Source organism: Leucoraja erinacea, chromosome 5 (genome assembly GCF_028641065.1).
Source record: "Leucoraja erinacea ecotype New England chromosome 5, Leri_hhj_1, whole genome shotgun sequence".
NCBI lineage: Eukaryota > Metazoa > Chordata > Chondrichthyes > Rajiformes > Rajidae > Leucoraja > Leucoraja erinaceus.
Genome location: NC_073381.1, coordinates 77,503,054 through 77,521,059, shown reverse-complemented (window position 1 = coordinate 77,521,059; position 18,006 = coordinate 77,503,054). Strand labels below are relative to the sequence as shown.

Below are 18,006 nucleotides of genomic sequence, written 5' to 3'. Positions count from 1 at the left end.
GTATTTTGTCAAAGGGTGGTGAATCTGTGGAATTCTTTGCCACAGACAGCTGTGGATGCTGTCAATGAATATTTTCAAGGCGGTGATTGAGTCTTGATTAGTACGGATGTCAAGGGATATGGGGAGAAGGCAAGGGAATGGGATTGAGAGGGGAAGAGAGGGAAGGCCAACCATGATTGAACGGCAGAGTAGACTCGATGGGCCAAATGCCTTTATTCTCCCTATAATCTCCCATGCTCAGATTCACTAAAAGGACATAGAAGAAGGTCTTGGAGGAGCAGCAACTCATATTTCGCTTGGCCAGTTTACACCCCAGCTATATGAACATTGACTTCTCTAATTTCAGGTAGTCCCTGCTTTCTCATCCCCTTCTCAGCTCTCCCTCAGCCCACTGTCTCCGCCTCTTCCTTTCTTCTTCCCCCCACCCTCACATCAGTCTGAAGAAGGTCTCGACCTGAAACGTTGCCTATTTACTTCGCTCCATAGATGCTGCCTCACCCGCTGCGTTTCTCCAGCATTTTTGTCTACCTGAGAAGAAGGTCTTGGTCACCAAGGAGACCAGGACATCGACTGCAACCACTATAACAAAAGAATGGCAGGCGATAGCTGGTTCCAGTTGTTTCCTCCTGATGTGGGAGTTCTCAGACAATGCAGCAATGCAACAATAATTTTTCTGTACTCACAAAATATAAAATGCTGAGCTGCAGACCACTGAAATCATTGTTCCAAGCCATTTCATGAATCAGATTGAGTGTTGGGATTGTGAACCAGTGATCTATAGTCGGTATGGATTCAATGGGCTGAAGGTAGACACAAAAAGCTGGAGTAACTCAGCGGGTCAGGCAGCATCTCTGGAGAGAAGGAATGTAATGTTTCGGGTCGAGACCTTTCTTCAAACCTGAGACTCGAAACATCACCTTATCTCCAGAGATGCTGCTTGACCCGCTGAGTTACTCTGGCATTTTGTGGCTAACTTTGGTGTAAACCAGCATCTGCAATTCCTACTGTGTTCTGAAGGGCTTGTTTCCATGCTGTATCTCTTTAAACTATTCCTTCTTTGGTGGGTTATGATTTGTACAAGTGATCTTGTGATGAAGGGTGTGAGGGATTGTTATGTCTCATTGGGTCTCCAATGCCCGATTATTGGTGCACCATCTTGGTGTTAACGTCTATAGCATGGAGAAGATCATTTTGTTTTGATGGGAGATCTGTTATACAAATCTGGTAATAACACATGCATTGATTTCTCTGTTCAGTAGAGAAGATAAGTCCGTTGTTGTTCTGTTGGCTTCCCTGGTAGTTTTATTTGACGTCATGCTTCTGCCGCCCTTCAATCTGCACCTCGTGTCCCTGAGACTCTAGGTCTCTGCTTTCTTCAGCTTGAATGATGTGCAGCAGAGGGAAGTATCACAGATAGACAATCTCACAGATATCACAAATAGTGAAAGGCGTGGATACAGTGCATGTGGAGAGGAAGTTTCCACTAGAGAGAGAGTCTAGGACAAGAGGTAATTGCCTCAGGATTAAAGGATGTTCCTTTAGGAAGTAAATTAGTAGAAATTTCTTTACTCAGAATGTAGTGAATCTATCGAGCTCTTTGCCTCAGAAGGCGGTGGAGGCTGTCAATGGATATTTTCAAGGCAGAGATAGATAGATTCTTGATTAGTACGGGTATCATGAGTTATGCGAAGAAGGCAGGAGAATGGGGTTGATCAGATAGATCAGCCATGATTGTTTGGCGGAGTTTGCGATGGGCTGAATGGCCTTATTCTGCTCCTTTCACTCATGACCTCATGATTAGAAATGTATTTGTTTTGCACTGCTTTTGAATGTAGTTCTTGCCTCTCCATTGTCTGCCCGCCATCTCTGCAAGCCTTTCCTAAACGCTGATCACTTGTTAAATGGGCAGCACGATGGCACAGTGGTAGAGTTGCTGCCTTACAGCGCCAGAGATCCATGTTCCATCCATGATTGTTGTTTAGTTTAGAGATACAGCCATGATTGAATGGCGGAGTAGACTTAATGGGCCGAATGGCCTAATTGTGCTACTATGACTTATGACCTTATGATACAAAATGCTGGAGTAACTCAGCGGGTCAGGCAGCATCTCTGGAGAAAAGGAATAGGTGACGTTTCGGGTTGGAACCCTTCTTCATACTGAAAGTATCACCGGACAGCCTCAGGCTGATGCAGTCATCGGAAATTGAATGAAACCAAAGGCGTTTTCCGCAAATGCTTCTGATCATTGTAGAATTGGGGCGCGTATCCAGGGACGTAGACCTCTTGTCTACCAGCAGCCATCTCTCTGTGCAGTGTTGGTCATGGAAAACATCTGTTAGTTTGGACTCCCAGAGGATGAGGTCGGCATGCATGCATCCCAAAAAACATGGCATTGATCAGCAAGAAATGCTTCTGATGATTCACAACCACCTGCACACTGAGGGGGTGTAATTCTTTCCTACTGAGGGAAAGTATCAGGTTTTTAATGAGAGCCATTGTGCGCCCACGACTGCTCGCAATGGCTGACCACACAAACGTGAAGTCAGACCCCTAGTGAGCGGGACGGCAGATGTTTGTCACTGAATTCAAGGCCAGTGGAACCATTTCATTGTGAATGATGGGCCTGGGTGAGTGGGGAGGGAGGGATGGAGAGCGGCAGACCGGGAGATGTGGCAGAGATCTACTCCAGCTGCTCTGCAAGACAGCATGATGTCGAAGAAGGGCCTTGACCCGAAACGTCGCCTATTCCTTTTCTCCAAAGATGCTGCCTCACCCGCTGAGTTTCTCCACCATTTTTTGTCTACTTTCGATTTTTCCAGCATCTGCAGTTCCTTCCTAAACATGATGTGCAAGCTGATCTTCAACTCAAACTCGCCCTCCTTGACAAAAGCCTCGCAGTGAACAACCCCTGTCTATGAACGCTGGGGACTTTATAATGTATCTGAGTGCCTGCTGTCTACTCTGATGTTTGGCCAGTCAAGTCTCCAGAAATTTGGGGAATGTTGGTTAAATAATGAAGCCTGAACTGACCATTTAATGACAGTTGGTGGTTGCATCTAAACGCTCCCAATTAGTTTAGTTTTATAGAGTTTAGTTTAGAAATACAGCGTGTGAACAGGCCCTGTGACCCTCTGTGACCACGCCGACCTGCGCTCTCCACACACTAACGTTGTCCAACACACTAGGGACAATTTACAATTTTCACCGAAGCCAATTAACGTACAAACCTAAACGTATTTGGAGTGTGGGAGGAAAGCGGAGCACCTGGAGAAAACCCACACGGTCACGGAGGAGAACGTACAAACTCCATACAGACAGCACCCGTAGTCAGGATCAAACCTGGGTTTCTGTTGCCGTGTGGCAGCAACTCGACTACTGCACCAACGTGCTGCCCTAATTTATGCTGGCAAGATCTGAAATGGGAGGGAGGGGGATAGCGATGGCATTAGGTATGCTGAGTCTACAGTGGAAGCGTATCCAGTTCAATTTCCCTATGAATTACAAAGGTTGAAAGAAGACCTGATAGAAATATATAAAATGATGAGGGGCATAGACAGAGTAGACAGTCAGAACATTTTTCCCCCAGGGTGGAAATGTCAAGGAATAGAGGGCATAGCTTTAAGGTGAGAAGGGGAAAGTTGAAAGGAGCAAGTTTTTCACACAGGTAGTGGTGGGTGCCTAGAATGTGCAGCCAGGGGTGGTAGTGAAGGCACATGTAATAGTGGCATTTAGGAGGTTCTTGATAGGCACAGGGTGTGGAAGGGTTTGGATCACCTGCAGGCAGAAACAATGAGTTTAACTTTATTTTGGGCATGGACATTGTGGACAAAACTCATGTTCCTGTTGGTACTGTTCTATGTTTTAGTTTAGTTTGGTTTAGTTTAGTTTAATTTAGAGATGCAGCATAGAAGCAGGCTCCTCGGCCCATTAAGTCCATGCTAACCATTGATCACCTGTTCACACTAGTTCTATGTTATCCCACTTTCTCATCCACTCCTTACACACTAGGGACATTTTCACAGAGACCAATTAACCTACAAACCTGCAAGTCTTTGGAATGTGGAACGAAACCGGAGCACCCAAAGGAGACTCACTCAGTCTGAGCGAGAATATCCAAACAGTACCCGAGATCAGTGTCAAACCCAGGTCCCTGGCATTATGAAGCAGCAGCTCCACCAGCTGTGCCACTGTGTCGCCCATGTTCTACATGTGTTATTTCATCAGAAGGCAATCTACACGAAGTTAATTTCTACATTAACTATAGGCATTGATGCTTTGGTCTTGTTTTGTTTTGAGTCTTGTCCATAGTTAAAGAACCTGGTTTTAGTGGTGATTTTGGGAAGAGAATGAGACCATCCCTGTCCCTAAATCCTCATCCTCTCCAAATGACACCATTTTAATTCCAGAATCTCAATCAAATAATTCAGTGGAATCCTTCAGCCTAACCTGGAGGGGAATCAATATTCGGCTGGAGAGTTGGAGGGGAGTATGAGGTGATGGGAGGCCACCAGACTGTAAAACCATGAGAGCAGTGCTGGGTGGGCTATGGCTGGATGCTGCTACAAGCGGAAGAGGGTTGGAGAGCCCAGGACAGGGAGGCTGATGGTTTGTTTGCAAGGCCTGCCTGAGTACTGCTGCTCCTCACTGCCCCCGGAGACGTCTGAAGGAAATCAGCTGCAATAGGCATTTACCATCTTGCAGAAGACCAAATGATATTGACATTTGTTTGTGCCTCTTCTATGATGCATCACAATTCCCACAAATCTTGGTGTTCTATCCCAAGGTAATAATGCACTCATGTATTCTAATCTGATTTGGTTAAGTTTTTAATATAGTGACACACTTAATAATTTGAAATTAACCTGATCTGTTCATGATGTGGAAACAAGGAACTGCAGGTTTACAAAAAAAAGAAACAAAAGTGCTGGAGTAACTCAGCAGTTCAGGCAGCATCTCTGGAGAATATTGATTGGTGACGTTTCAGGTCGGGACCCTGTACAAGGATCCTGACCCAAAAGGTCACCTATTCCTTTTCTCCAGAGATGCTGCCTGACCCGCTGAGTTAATTTAGTAGTTTGTGTCCAGATCTCTTCAAGCTTGGGTTTCCAACTTAGATAATTTTAGAGTTGCATAACTTTAAGAAATGACCACAAAAAGCTTAAGCTTTACCTTTTCAATTATATGATACTGGAGTAACTCAGACATGTCCTGTAACTGTGTAGATTGAAGAGCGGTGGTATTTATTATGCAATATGGTAATAATAAATGACTGCTAAAGTAGATCCATATGAGTTTTGCTGTAAAATGTTCGCTATTTGTTCTTTAAAAAATGTAGATAAGGTGAAAACTCACAGGAATGGAATGAACGCGTCCATTGTGGACATTTTGCCCCTCTTGTATGTGCGTAGAGCAGTAAAAATATTACGATACGCTTGAACCAGTTGTGGGTTTTATTTTCAGCTCAGCATCTGACTGAACAGGAAACACTTGGCATTTCCTAGTTCAAGATTCTTGACAGGAATTGTAAATGTTTCATTCCACACACATAAAGTAAGGAAATATAAACTTCAAATGTTTCATTTCCTTTGTAGTAATAAGGAGGTTTGCTTAATCAATCCATAAAATGAAAAGTTAAGTGACAAATGGGAAAACCGCTGTTGGTATTAAAGGACCTATTTCTATATTCTCCAATATTTGCACAAATATTGGAGAAGGAGTTACGGACAGATTGAGGTGATATTTCAGCTGTAATTGGAATGAAATAGACCAAAGTGTGCGGAAAAAGATATTGCAAGTCAAACACAAAGTAAGCCCAAAAACAAAACCTGTTTCTATGATAGAAGGTAGACAAAAATGCTGGAGTGAGGCAGCATCTATGGAGCGAAGGAAATAGGCAATGTTTCGGGTCGAAACTCTTCTTCCATGATTTTATTTTGCTGGTTTGAAAACACATTATTTTGAAAACTAATCTTCCCAAAATTAAACTGGCTACGACTCCAGAATGAATTAATTACCATTGTGTATTTCTACAAACTGTCCATTTACAGGTCCTAAAGGAGCTTATTTTTCATACATGTAAGGGTAATAGAAGACAAATTTTAAAAATCATTTAAAATATTTTTGTTGAAAATGCTCAGAAGCAGACCATGAAACATCACTATAACTAGGAAACTCTACAGTATGATTAAAAAAAAGTGATTGTTAGTCATTTAAAGTTGGATTACTCATGGAAGAATACAATTGAAGGAAGATCTGTATGTTAAAAGTGCAGTCTTAAATATATAAAACATGCGTGTGATGATTTATTGAACATTTTAGTTCAGTAAATTGTAAATGATTTTGAAGAAACTTGTGCAAAACAAAAATCATCTTCCAAAATAAGCCTAATTTTGAATATTTTTTTAGACCAGGTTTATGTCTGCACTAAAGCCAAGCAGAAACATTGTCCCAGCTGGCTATTTACTTTACAGTGATTTAGACCTGTTTATTGTAAATAGATCCCTTAAAATGACTATAATACACATATATGTTCAGCATGCGTATTAAACATGATAGATCTATATGTACTATAAAATTCAGACAATTCCTTAAGGGATCATTCTCCGCATTCCCCACTGTTTTCTTCAATATTCATCCCTTAACAATATGACCTAAACCTGATTGCCTGGTCATGAAAAATGCATTTTGTGGAACCCTAATCTGGACAAGTTGTCCTCTGTGTTTTCTACAACATAAGATCGAGTGTGTTTCAAAGAACATCCTGTTGGCTTTAAAGGATTGTCGGGCGTCCTGCTGTCATGAAAGGCCTGAGATTAATGCAAGTCTTTCTTCCTTTTTAGAACCCTATAGGAGGTATTCAATGTAAAAAGCAACATATTCTATTTTAGAAATCAGACTTATTTGGTTACTGCCAGTTTCTCATCAATTATAATTGAGTTTGGAAAAACATACCGTCACAATTGTTAAGACAGTTGCTCTCTATTAGTAGTAGTTGGTGATGGAGGATGGGGAATAACATTATGGTCCATTGTGATCGAAGAGTCGAGTAAATTACCTTTTGCAATTATTCCTGAATTTCGAACCTTTCATCTTCCAATTTGCATACTCTATCTTTAATTTTGTTCCCTTGGATGGTACGAATAATTAGACACAGTTCACCATTTTAACATAGATCGTAGAGTCCTACGGCACAGGAACAGACCCTTCGGCCTCCAATGTCTATGCTGAACATGATACCAAGCCCAACTCATACAGTATATGCCTGCAAATAATCCATACCTCTCCTTTCCCTGCATACCCATATGTTTATCCAAAAGTCTCTTAACTCCTACTATAGGAATCTGCGTCCATTGCTACTCCCGGCATTGCATTCCAGTCACCCATCACATCAGTGTAAAAGACTACCCCCGCACATCTCCTTTACACTGCCCCATGCACCTTAAAGTTGTGCCCTCTAGTATTGGATAGTTTCATCCTTGGTAAAAGACTCTCATAATTTTATATACTTCTATCAGGACTCCCCTCAACCTCCAGCGTTCCAGATAAAACAATCCAAGCCTGTACAACTTCTCCTTAGAGTTAATATGCTGTAATCCAAACATCATTCCAGTAAACCTCCTCTGCATAATTTCCAAAGCCTTCACAACCTTTCTGTAATGGGGCAACCTGAACTGTACACAACACTCCAAATGCAACCGAACCACAGAGTCCTATAGAGCTGCATTATGACTTCCTGACTCTTATACTCAATGTCTCAATCAAGGAAGCAAACATACCATATGGCTTCTTTACTACAATTTTACAGGAAAATATATTTTCAAAAATCTTTCATTATTGAAAAGGTTTTCATACGAATCTTCAATGTGGTATTTACCCATAATTTAACAAGAACTATGGGTAAATTTGGAAGACATCCTATTGCTAACAACCAGGACATATGTCCTGTTGAAAGTAATTGTTAAAATGACCAATATGACATTGGACGAGGAAGGCAAGGCAAAGAAACTGGATAGCCAGAAGTCACTAATTGAAGAAAGTTCTAAATCACAATGCAGGACGGGAGGGAGCTTCTGAAACGTCTTTCATAAGACCACCATGAACTAGCTGTTCTTTTAACTCTTTTTCTTTACCCTCCCCATTTCCCAACCCTAGTCTTCGAGAATGGAGAATAACACAGAACAGTGCATCAACAGGGAACAGAACGGTTGGCACTGACTAATTAAATGCGAAGAAACATATACTCATTCAGAAATGTTTCGCAAGATCAAGCGGTCCAATTGCCAACACAATTGTTTTCTTGGCCCATCGTATGTACACAGTGAGATTCTGTCAACTATCCCCTGAAATTGTGCTGAGATGTCATCATTCATACTTTTTAAAAACCAGTTGAAGATCATGGGGAGAAGGCAAACTAAACTAATTGCTAAAATTAACTTCACGCAGCAAAGGTTTAGTGCTTGGTTCAGTACTGAGGCAAACTCCATAATTGTTGCTGTTCCACTGCCAGGTGTATTGCCATCAGCTTTCCAGGCAAAAGAATGAGAGGTGTTGAAAGAAATGGCAAATGGGTGACTGTTGAAGTGGTAAATGGGAAACATATGTGGGGAAGAAGAGTACTGGTATGGAACGAGTACTGGTTTATCCCATGTGCTTAGCTCATCATATCCTATGTCTTTATGACAGAGAAGATGGCCATTGACTCGATGATTTTTTATACAGAAAGTTGGGGGCAACTTTTTGTTGCTTGCGATCCAGTCAGCAGAAAGACTATACAATCAAGCTGTCCACAGTGTACAAATGCATGATAAAGGAAATACCATTTAGTCCAAGATAAAGTCCAGTAAAGTCTGATTAAAGATAGTCTGAGTGAGTTAGATGGTAGTTCAGAACCGCTCTCTGGTTGTTGACAGGATGGTTCCCTTGCCTGAGAACAGCTGGGGTGAAACTTTCCCATAAAGTTCTATTTTACTCAGAGTTTTGAGTGAGTGATATCAGCTGGTGGAATTGCACATAATGGTGTTTCTTGAAATGTAATGCCAAATTAGCCGTAGGGCAGAAACTGAGCAAAACTGAGTTGGTAAATATAAAGGCTCAATGTTCTGGAGGTCACAAAACCTAAAGTTGAAAAAGCAATGTCCTTCCACAAGAAACTGATCAAAGTGGCCTCTCATCCTACTAAGAGTGATAGGTACCCAGCTTGTCTGTGGGATTTTGCCCCTTGCCTGCAACCAGCAGTACAAAATCCTCTGTCATTCCTTTGCACACACTTGATGTTGTTGTGCCTTCAACCGGCACAATGAGCTGCAGACATGGAAACAAAGCTGAAAAATCACTATTCAGCGTTGCACCTGGAGCCAAGTTTTCGGACCCTATTTTTCCCCACATTGAGTCCATTATACATATGCTAAGTGGTGCCCATTAATGATGAGAAAAGTGCCATTTATTTACTTCTGTAATATTCCACAAACCTAGACAAGATGTTAAAAATAATCATTACAATCAAGTAAAAGTTAGTGCAAGAAATTTGATGGCCCAAAACCCTTTATACCATATTATTAATGGGAAGTTTACACTGGAATTAAACCCACAGCTCCACAAATTTGGTATCATATGTCTGATATAAACGGCCCTAAATAATGTTTTGCTAACAGCAAATAACCAGTTGGAGCAGTTTCACGAAAACTATGAAGCAGAATGGATATTAGCGATGGAAATAACCCAGCCAGGCAGTGCACTGTAAATGGGACAAATCTGCTCTTAACTCCAGGAGAAAAACTTTGGGTTGAGACTGAACTCTATGTTTAAGAACACAAAGAAGATTCAGACTTTAACCCCCCTCTCTGTAGTTAACACTTGCACCAGAGCCAGCCAAATAAGTTAATGATGTAGATCACCTTCAAAAACAAAATGGTAGTTAGACCTTATTGGATCAGTTCCAAAATGTGAATGGGGCCATTTTTTTCCAACCACCTGACTTGACTAAGATAGATGTTTAATGCATGCAAACTGTATATTGCTGAACCAATCTCATCAGAGAAAGACCAGACTGGGAAAGGACACAGAGTTCCTTTATTACCCCATCTGCTATTCATTCACCATGCTGAAGATTAAAGTGGCACAATATACAACGCAGGAATTACTCCCTCCTAATCCATCATATCTGTACTTCAAAGAACACAATAAAGAATATGGTATTTTCGTTCATTATAGTTTTAAGAATATTTTTTATAGTATGTGTTTTTGACAGATAACTGCTGTTGTAAAAAGAAATGTCCTCGTACAAAGCATACTGTATGAGGTGCATTCAAACCATCCCACCTCTGAAGCTGCTCATAATAACTTAGAATTTATTCAATGGGAATTAATTGCCAGTTTGTACAATTTATAGCCACTTATAGATTTGTTGCATTTAAACAGTTACAAACGGTGGATTATGCATAGTTCCTTGCAGTTATTCACCATCCCTCGCACTGCAAAACATGTTTTTGGGGAGTCAAATTCTCACAAGATTTTCATTATTTTCCTAACAGGTTAAGATACAAACTTTGCTAAGCGCTTCACCCTCTGTACTGTAGTAATATGAAGCCTTCATACACATAAATGATGTATTTGATTACCATATAGGTTTCAATTAACAGCTATCAGTATAATGGCTCCGTTTTGTTGACAATGAAAATTACGCTCAATTTCAATTTCCTTTCGTCTCGCAAAAAAATGTCAGCAGTGGCGGAAAGGAATAGGGTGGGGTGGGGAAGATGGGATACATCTGATCCATTTTAAACCCGATTCGGCAGACTGTAAATTTAAACTGCAAAAGGCAAAACCATTCTGCTGGGGCTAATGCAATCCTCTTTAAATATGTAGAGCTGGGTCATGAGACCTGCACAGCGGATCAGTAGAAGCTTCAATCGCAGGCAAAAGAGTCAAAGAAACATAAAGGTCATAAGTGATGGGAGCAGAATTAGGTCATTCAGCCCATCAGGTCTACACCGCCATTCAATCATGGCTGATCTATCTCTCCCTCCTAATCCCATTCTCCTGCCTTCTCCCCATAACCTATGACACCTGTACTAATCAAAAATCTATCTATGTCTGCCTTAAAAATATCCATGGACTTGGCCTCCACAGCCGTCTGTGGCAATGAATTCCACAGGTTCACCAACCTCCGGCTAAAGAAATTCCTCCACATCTCTTTCCTAAAAGAAGGTCTTTGGTTTGTGGGGAGCGAAGCAGAAGTGCTTTCCCTGGCTCCACAAGTGAAATCATGCTTTGGGTTATCACTCCAACTGGAAATCCATTCCTTACCTTGTGCCAGGGATGTACCCCCTGAAGGTGGTACCTTGCTGCCAAGCCTTAGTGGGCCAGGCAATCACTGGCCATTGGCTTCTCAGCTTCTTGGTTGGGAACTCTGAATGCAGCACATCAATGCAGCTCTGCTGTATTGCTGAGTGAACTGATTGTGGCAGGGTGCTGCAGCCTTGCGATTGTGCAGGCAGCTTGTGGTTGCAAAACTCAAATTAAGATTTGACATTTTTCTTAGCTTAGGTTAGTCTACCTCATGTGGTTTACATAGAAAACCAAAGTCCCAATACTGTGTGGCCTCCCCCAAATAACCACGAAGGCTGTGAGGGATAGACAATAAATAATTGTTTTTCATTGTTGCGCATTTCCTAAAAGCAATTAAGAGTTTACAGGATGGAGCTCAGAATGTAGGAATGGCCTAGGGAATGGTTCTACACTGGGTTTTGGATGGAAGACTGTTTATCTCTGGTGATTATTTTTATATAATGAAGTTCCATTGCATGCAATTCTGCAGAGGCAAAGGATCTATAATTCAGGATTAATTGACGTTATCCTGGCATCCTCAGTGAGAGAAGCCACAAGAATGAATGTCATGAGTAATGGAAATTCCACGGTGATGTAGTAAGAAGTACATTTCTGAACTGTGGAATAGTTTAGTTTAGTTTAGGGATACAGGCCTTTCGGCCCACCGAGTCCGCGCCGATCAGTGATCCACGCACATTAACACTATCCCACACATACTAAGGACAATTTACATTTATGCCAAGCCAATTAACCCACAAACCTGTACGCGTGGGAGAGTGGGAGGAAACCAGAAGAAACCCACGCAGGTCACAGGTAGAACGTACAAACTCTGTACGTATAGCATCCACAGTTAGGATCGAACCAGCGACTCTGGAGCTGTGAGGCAGCAACTCTACCACTGCGCCGCTGCATCACCCTCAGTGCACACAATGGCATGCATGAAACAATCTACTGCACACCCCTGGTTTTTCCCCCCGGCCATTTCACATGTTTATTGGAGTTCTTTTAAATTGCTGTTTACATTATGGAAGGAGAGCAGGAGAACCCGATGGTAAATTCAAGGCTATTCAATTTTGCTTATTTTACTTTTAAATAAAGTCTGAGAATTTCTTTAGTGTCAATGTTCCTGTTGAGTTTTACAATAAGATGTTTGGCTAAGTATTTGGGGGTAAATTCATCAAGAGCCTGTTAGTCACCCATAAAATTGGTGTTAAAACTGTGAACATTAGTTCTGACCTGATGTGCCTGAACTTGGTGGAAATAGTTCATATTTCATAACTATAGGAGCAGAATGAGGCCATTTGGCCCATCAATTCTACTACGCCTTTCAATTCTGGTGGATCTATCTCTCTTACTCAACCCTATTCTCCTGCCTTCACCCCATAACCTCTGACACCTGTACTAATCAAGAACCTGTTAACCAGCACCTTAAAAATATCCATTGAGTTAGCCTCCACAGCCTTCTGTGGCATTGAATTCCACAGATTCACCACCCTCTGACTAAAGAAAGTCCTCCTCCTCCTCCTCCTCCTTTCTGAAGGCCCGTCCTTTTATTCTGAGGCTATGGTCTCTGATCCTAGACTCTCCCACTAGTGGAAACATCCTCTCCACATCCACTCTATCTACTGTAGGTCTTACCGAATTAGGTAATGTTTCATCCTTAAGGGTGCATGAGGAAAAAAACGTGTAGGCATCTTAAGTATATAAGCTGGCCTCCATTGGTAAAATTCAGATACAACAGACCTAAACAACTTGCTGTGCAGTTGAACCAGGCATTCGGAATCCTGAAGCCTTTGCTGAAACAAAAAAACACAAGAAATGTTTGTGTTTATTTTTCTACAGGGCGCCTCTTGGGTCTGCCAAAAAGCTTTGTGATGCTCCAGGTGTTCCTGGGGCCAGCTGGGATTGTCAGCTGCTAACTTTGCCCTGTTGGTACTGGAGCTGGTGGCCCTTCAGCGCACTACATGAGCTACAGTGAGGCGCCTGTTTGACACTTACAACTGACTGGCGATAAGTCAATTCGGCCCAGAGCCAAGCTTGTTTGGAGCTCCAGGCTGGTGCGTACAGGAGGAGTCACCCTGCCAAATTTGCGCCTGTTTTGGGTATGCATCAAATTTCTTGGCCAGCATATCAGTCCACTCTAAAGCTACTCTGTACAGAAAGGCAAAAATAGAGAGCTGCTCAGCTGCAGCACATAAATCAGAACCCTTGACAGAAGATTGTGTTTATGAGCACATTCTTGACATTTTACAGTTTGACAAACATAGTCATGCTTTTCGTTAATGGAAACAAAAATTCTCACAAAGGCAACATTAAATGTTATGCTACCAATCTCGAACTCTTCGCACATATTGCTTGAGAATGCTTGTTAAATGGGATTATTTTCAAATTTAAGACATTATGAAATGTCTATGAGCACATCTGAGATGAATAAGATGCAGTAACATTATTTCCATCAGCTTAACCCAACTATTGCATATGATATCTATTAACTTCTGACCTAGTGTACAAGGTCTCCTGACAAAACATCTACAATGTGTTACATTTCCCCACAATTTTCTTCTCTGTTGCCTGTTTTCTGTTACTCCCTTCTCTCCTGATGCATGCATATCAACTGCCCTCCATTACATCATCTATGTGGTCCTGGCAAATCCAGACACCAAGTTTCTCCAAGGGCCAGTATCAATAAGTTTGATTTTGTCATTGTTCGCAAAACAATTGTCTGCTTCAGGAAGAAGTGGAAGCAGCAATGCAAGAACACAATCCCCCTTCCCCCCTAATCATTATAGAGGAATAACACAGATGCAACTTCATTCCATAAAATGGCCTGTTCCACATGAGATCTAGCATGGAACCACATGTGACCATCCAATGATTCTGGTTCAATACAATGTTCTAAACATGGTACCTAATATACCATTTGGCAAACTGTGTTAACACGTCATTCATATTTAGTTTAGTTCAGAGATATAGCATGGGAACAGGCCCTTCAGTCCACAGAGTCCGCGCCGACCAGCGAATCCCGTACACTAGCACTATCCTACCCACAAGGGACAATTTACAATTTTTGTACAAAGCCAATTAACCTGTACGTCTTTGAAGTGTGGGAGGAAACTGGACCACCCAGAGAAAACCCACAGGGAGAACGTACAAACTCCATACAGACAGCATTCATCGTCAGGGTCGACCCGGGTCTCCGTCACCATGAGGCAGCCACTCTGCCGCTGCACCACCATGCCGCCCTTATTTCCGGACAGCATTACCTGGGCTGCATCAAACATGTTTCTGTGGAGATAGACACAAAAAGCTGGAGAAACTCAACGGGTCAGACAGCATCTCTGGAGAAAAGGAATAGGTGACATTTTGGGTCGAGAAGATGGGTCTCGACCCGAAACATCACCTATTCCTTCTCTCCAGAGTTGCTGACTGACCCGCTGAGTTACTCCAGCTTTTTGTGTCTACCTTCGGTTCAAACCAGCATCTGCGGTTCCTTCCTACATGTTTCTGGTGGAAATCTTTACTAATCAGAATAAATATTGTTAAAAGTGATGATCATTCTTAAAATAAAATCTTTAAGAAAGAACTGCAGATGCTGGAAATGCAGATGCAGATGAGTTTCTCCAACATTTTTGTCTACCTAAAATAAAATCCCTTTCTTTCATGTGATTATGCAAATAATCCTTACCAGGGATTCTAATCTATCTTTCTAATTAACTGAAAGAAAATTCTGCACAGATAACCTCAGGTCGCTGGAGATAATTAGACAAACGCCTTGATTATTTGACAGCCATGTATTTCTAGTGTTTCACTTTTGTCTGACTCCTTTCACAGGAAACAGTTACTTGGCCCTGACTTCAGCGCCAATGATAACAAAAGCATGCCATTCATTATATGAATCTTTCAGTCCACGTCTATCACTAAACTCAGGAGATTCCAACTAATCTAAACCAACACAGATACAAAATGTGATCATGTAACATAATGTGCAAAAGAATCTTCTATTCATGAACTCCACAATTAATTTGTAATGTCAGTTCTCTTGAGTTACAAAAGTGTAACATTTCTAAACAGGTGACCCCAACCAATGAAATTATATGCATGCATTTTAAATTTATGCCTCCTCAAATTAATTCCTTTTTGGAGATTTAATAAGCCATTATTAAAGTATATATTCTATATAGTATTGATGTAATACATGTGAATGTTGATTTGGCCTGACCACTTTAGTTTTTACTATAATTTTTGCATTAGCTTGGCTGTGCTATTGTAGGAAATATAAAATTGCCTTCGTGATATCTTTAGCGTGGCAAAAAAGGATAGTAGCATGAAATTAGTATCTTTGCCTGAACAAATTGTCTATTATGAGGTTCTCTGTACACTCACAATCTTACAACGGATTTCCGAATTTTAAAATTAATATGAACAGAATTAGATTTCTAAATTCACTGGAAACACAACACTGTTGTGTTTTCCTTCAATATTCTTGTGATCAGTACGTTCTGATGTACTTACCTTGAAGCTAATCATAAACAACTGTGCCATCATTCATGCACTTACTTGCTTGCTTTCAAATGGAAAATTGACACATGGCTATTCAACCACAAACAAGTCCTTTCGATATTTTCACACTTGTGGCTAGATAAAGTACGATATGATACGATACGATACAACTTTAATTATCCCGGTTGGAAATTGGTCCAGGATAATTAAAGTTGTATCGTATTGAGTCGTACTTTTTTTACTAGTTCTTTAGATATTTATAAAATCGTGGGCAGAAAAAGTACTTTTGTTCATGATCATTAGCACTGGTACAATGGAGCACTGTGCTAATTTGGTTCGTGATTTGAATTCTGGCTCGTGGCTAGAAAACGAGATCCAGACAATTATGTCTCTGCTCTGTGAGTGGAACTATGTGGCCAGTGCCTTACCTGACCCAGTGTAACTCTCAAGTGATCCATCTCCTGTTGTCGTGGCAGCCTCACTGCTGCTCATTGGTTCTGTTTTGACTGCAAGAAGAGACACTACATAGAAGAATAAGTATAAAAAATGATGTAACCCCCCTAGTTTTGTCATTCTGATTTATTTATATTAATATAGACAGGCAGCCCCAGTTTTGGTTTGTAGCCATGTGGTTTATGGTTAATGTGTGCACCAAAACTGGAACATGGAGCCTCCGGGTCAGTACAAAAACATACTGTGGTCACATTAACTAATTTTTTAAAAGTAGGACTATTTCAAACAGACCATTGGAATTTTTTTGGCATTCAAAAGAAGTCTTTAATTTAAAAAAAAAAAATGTTTTGTACTATGCATTTTTCTGTGGATATGCTTAGTACTCTGATCCAAAATAATTCCCAGTAATTTTGCAGTGAAGATTAATATCTTCTCGCAGTTGCCGAAAACACTTCAACGCTCTTGCCAATAAGAAGGAGGTACTGCAATTTTTAAAGGAAAAATAAATTGCAAGCAAATTAGGCTATAGATAAAAAAAGATATCAGCAAGCAATCTCAAGACTGTAATCTAATCTTGAATCTTAAATGACATTGATAAACCACTTAAGCCCTGTTCTTGCAATATAGGATATCACATGAACCCTATGATCAGACTGTAACCTTGTAACTTATGCCCAGGTATCTATTATTGTATATGTATAAATAGAATACAACAGATAGTGATAGTTCCACTAAAAATAAATTACTTGTAACATTGGGCGAGTGAGGTCACTCAGTGGTTTACTTTTCGTAAATCGCTGCCCATCATCTATCTATTCTTCAAATCTTTACTGCTTTGAACATTCTTTGTGGTTTGTAGATTGTAGCAAACTACCAGCTATTATTAAATTGTGAAGCCAACTCTGTTCAGAAGAACAAATTTAATATACATTTAATTAAATACAAGTGTAAACCGCACAGAAATAACTATTTCTCTACGTACAGCAAAGTTGACACAGACTGAAATATAGTGAAAACCAAACGCAGCTAACTATTAATGCCAAGAAAACACAGCAAGGCAAACATAAGTTAAAGGAAAAAAAGAGAGGTGCAACACACACACATGCAATTTACAATATTTAGTAAAGGGAACAAAACAACTGAATGATGTGCTGCGGTATTTTTGGCCTTCAGTAGAGGTGTGTTTAGAATTTTTTTTAAGAGAGTCAAATTGAATCTTCTTAAAAACTCAAGGCCAAGAATAGTGAGGGAACAATGTATACTTAGTTAATAAATGTGCACGGCTACAGTTGTGAATCTATGTTCTATCCTTCTTGTACCTTGCTACATCTGCCTACTTGCTGAAAAATGGCCATCTTTAATCATCAACGGTGAACAAGGGATATTGAAATACTAACCCAAAACATTAGAATTATATATGCATTTCTACAAAGAGTACAATTGAAATACACCATCACACACAGTTAAATCTAGTTTATTATACAAAAGAGGCAGTTCAGGTAACATGATGGGCAGCAGAAGACGTTGTATAACTTTGTAAGATTATGGCTGAATAACTATTACATCAGTATTGGTTCAAACTGAGTTTGGGAATCACAAAATGAACACCAACTGTTGTTGCCATGTTGTAATATTACATCAGCCATATGCGATCATTTTCAATGTTTTATTTTCTATGCATTACTTGAGTCTGGCTCAAAATGGTTTCCATATATGTAGCATTATCAG

At 40.6% G+C, this 18,006-nt stretch overlaps 1 protein-coding gene across 44 annotated transcripts in view; it reads right to left on the bottom strand.

The window, feature by feature from the left end:
- eya4 (EYA transcriptional coactivator and phosphatase 4) overlaps positions 1–18,006 on the bottom strand; it is a 408,000-nt gene that overhangs the window by 110,527 nt on the left and 279,467 nt on the right. For 25 of the 44 annotated variants that reach the window (XM_055635975.1, XM_055635976.1, XM_055635978.1 and 22 more), the window contains one exon: positions 16,254–16,346. The exons of 6 other annotated variants lie outside the window; for them this stretch is intronic. In XM_055635975.1, coding sequence (XP_055491950.1) covers positions 16,254–16,346 — 93 coding nt within the window. The remainder of the gene's footprint in view (positions 1–16,253; positions 16,347–18,006) is intronic. 13 more of the 44 variants (XM_055635979.1, XM_055635980.1, XM_055635985.1 and 10 more) reach the window with 1 other exon arrangement.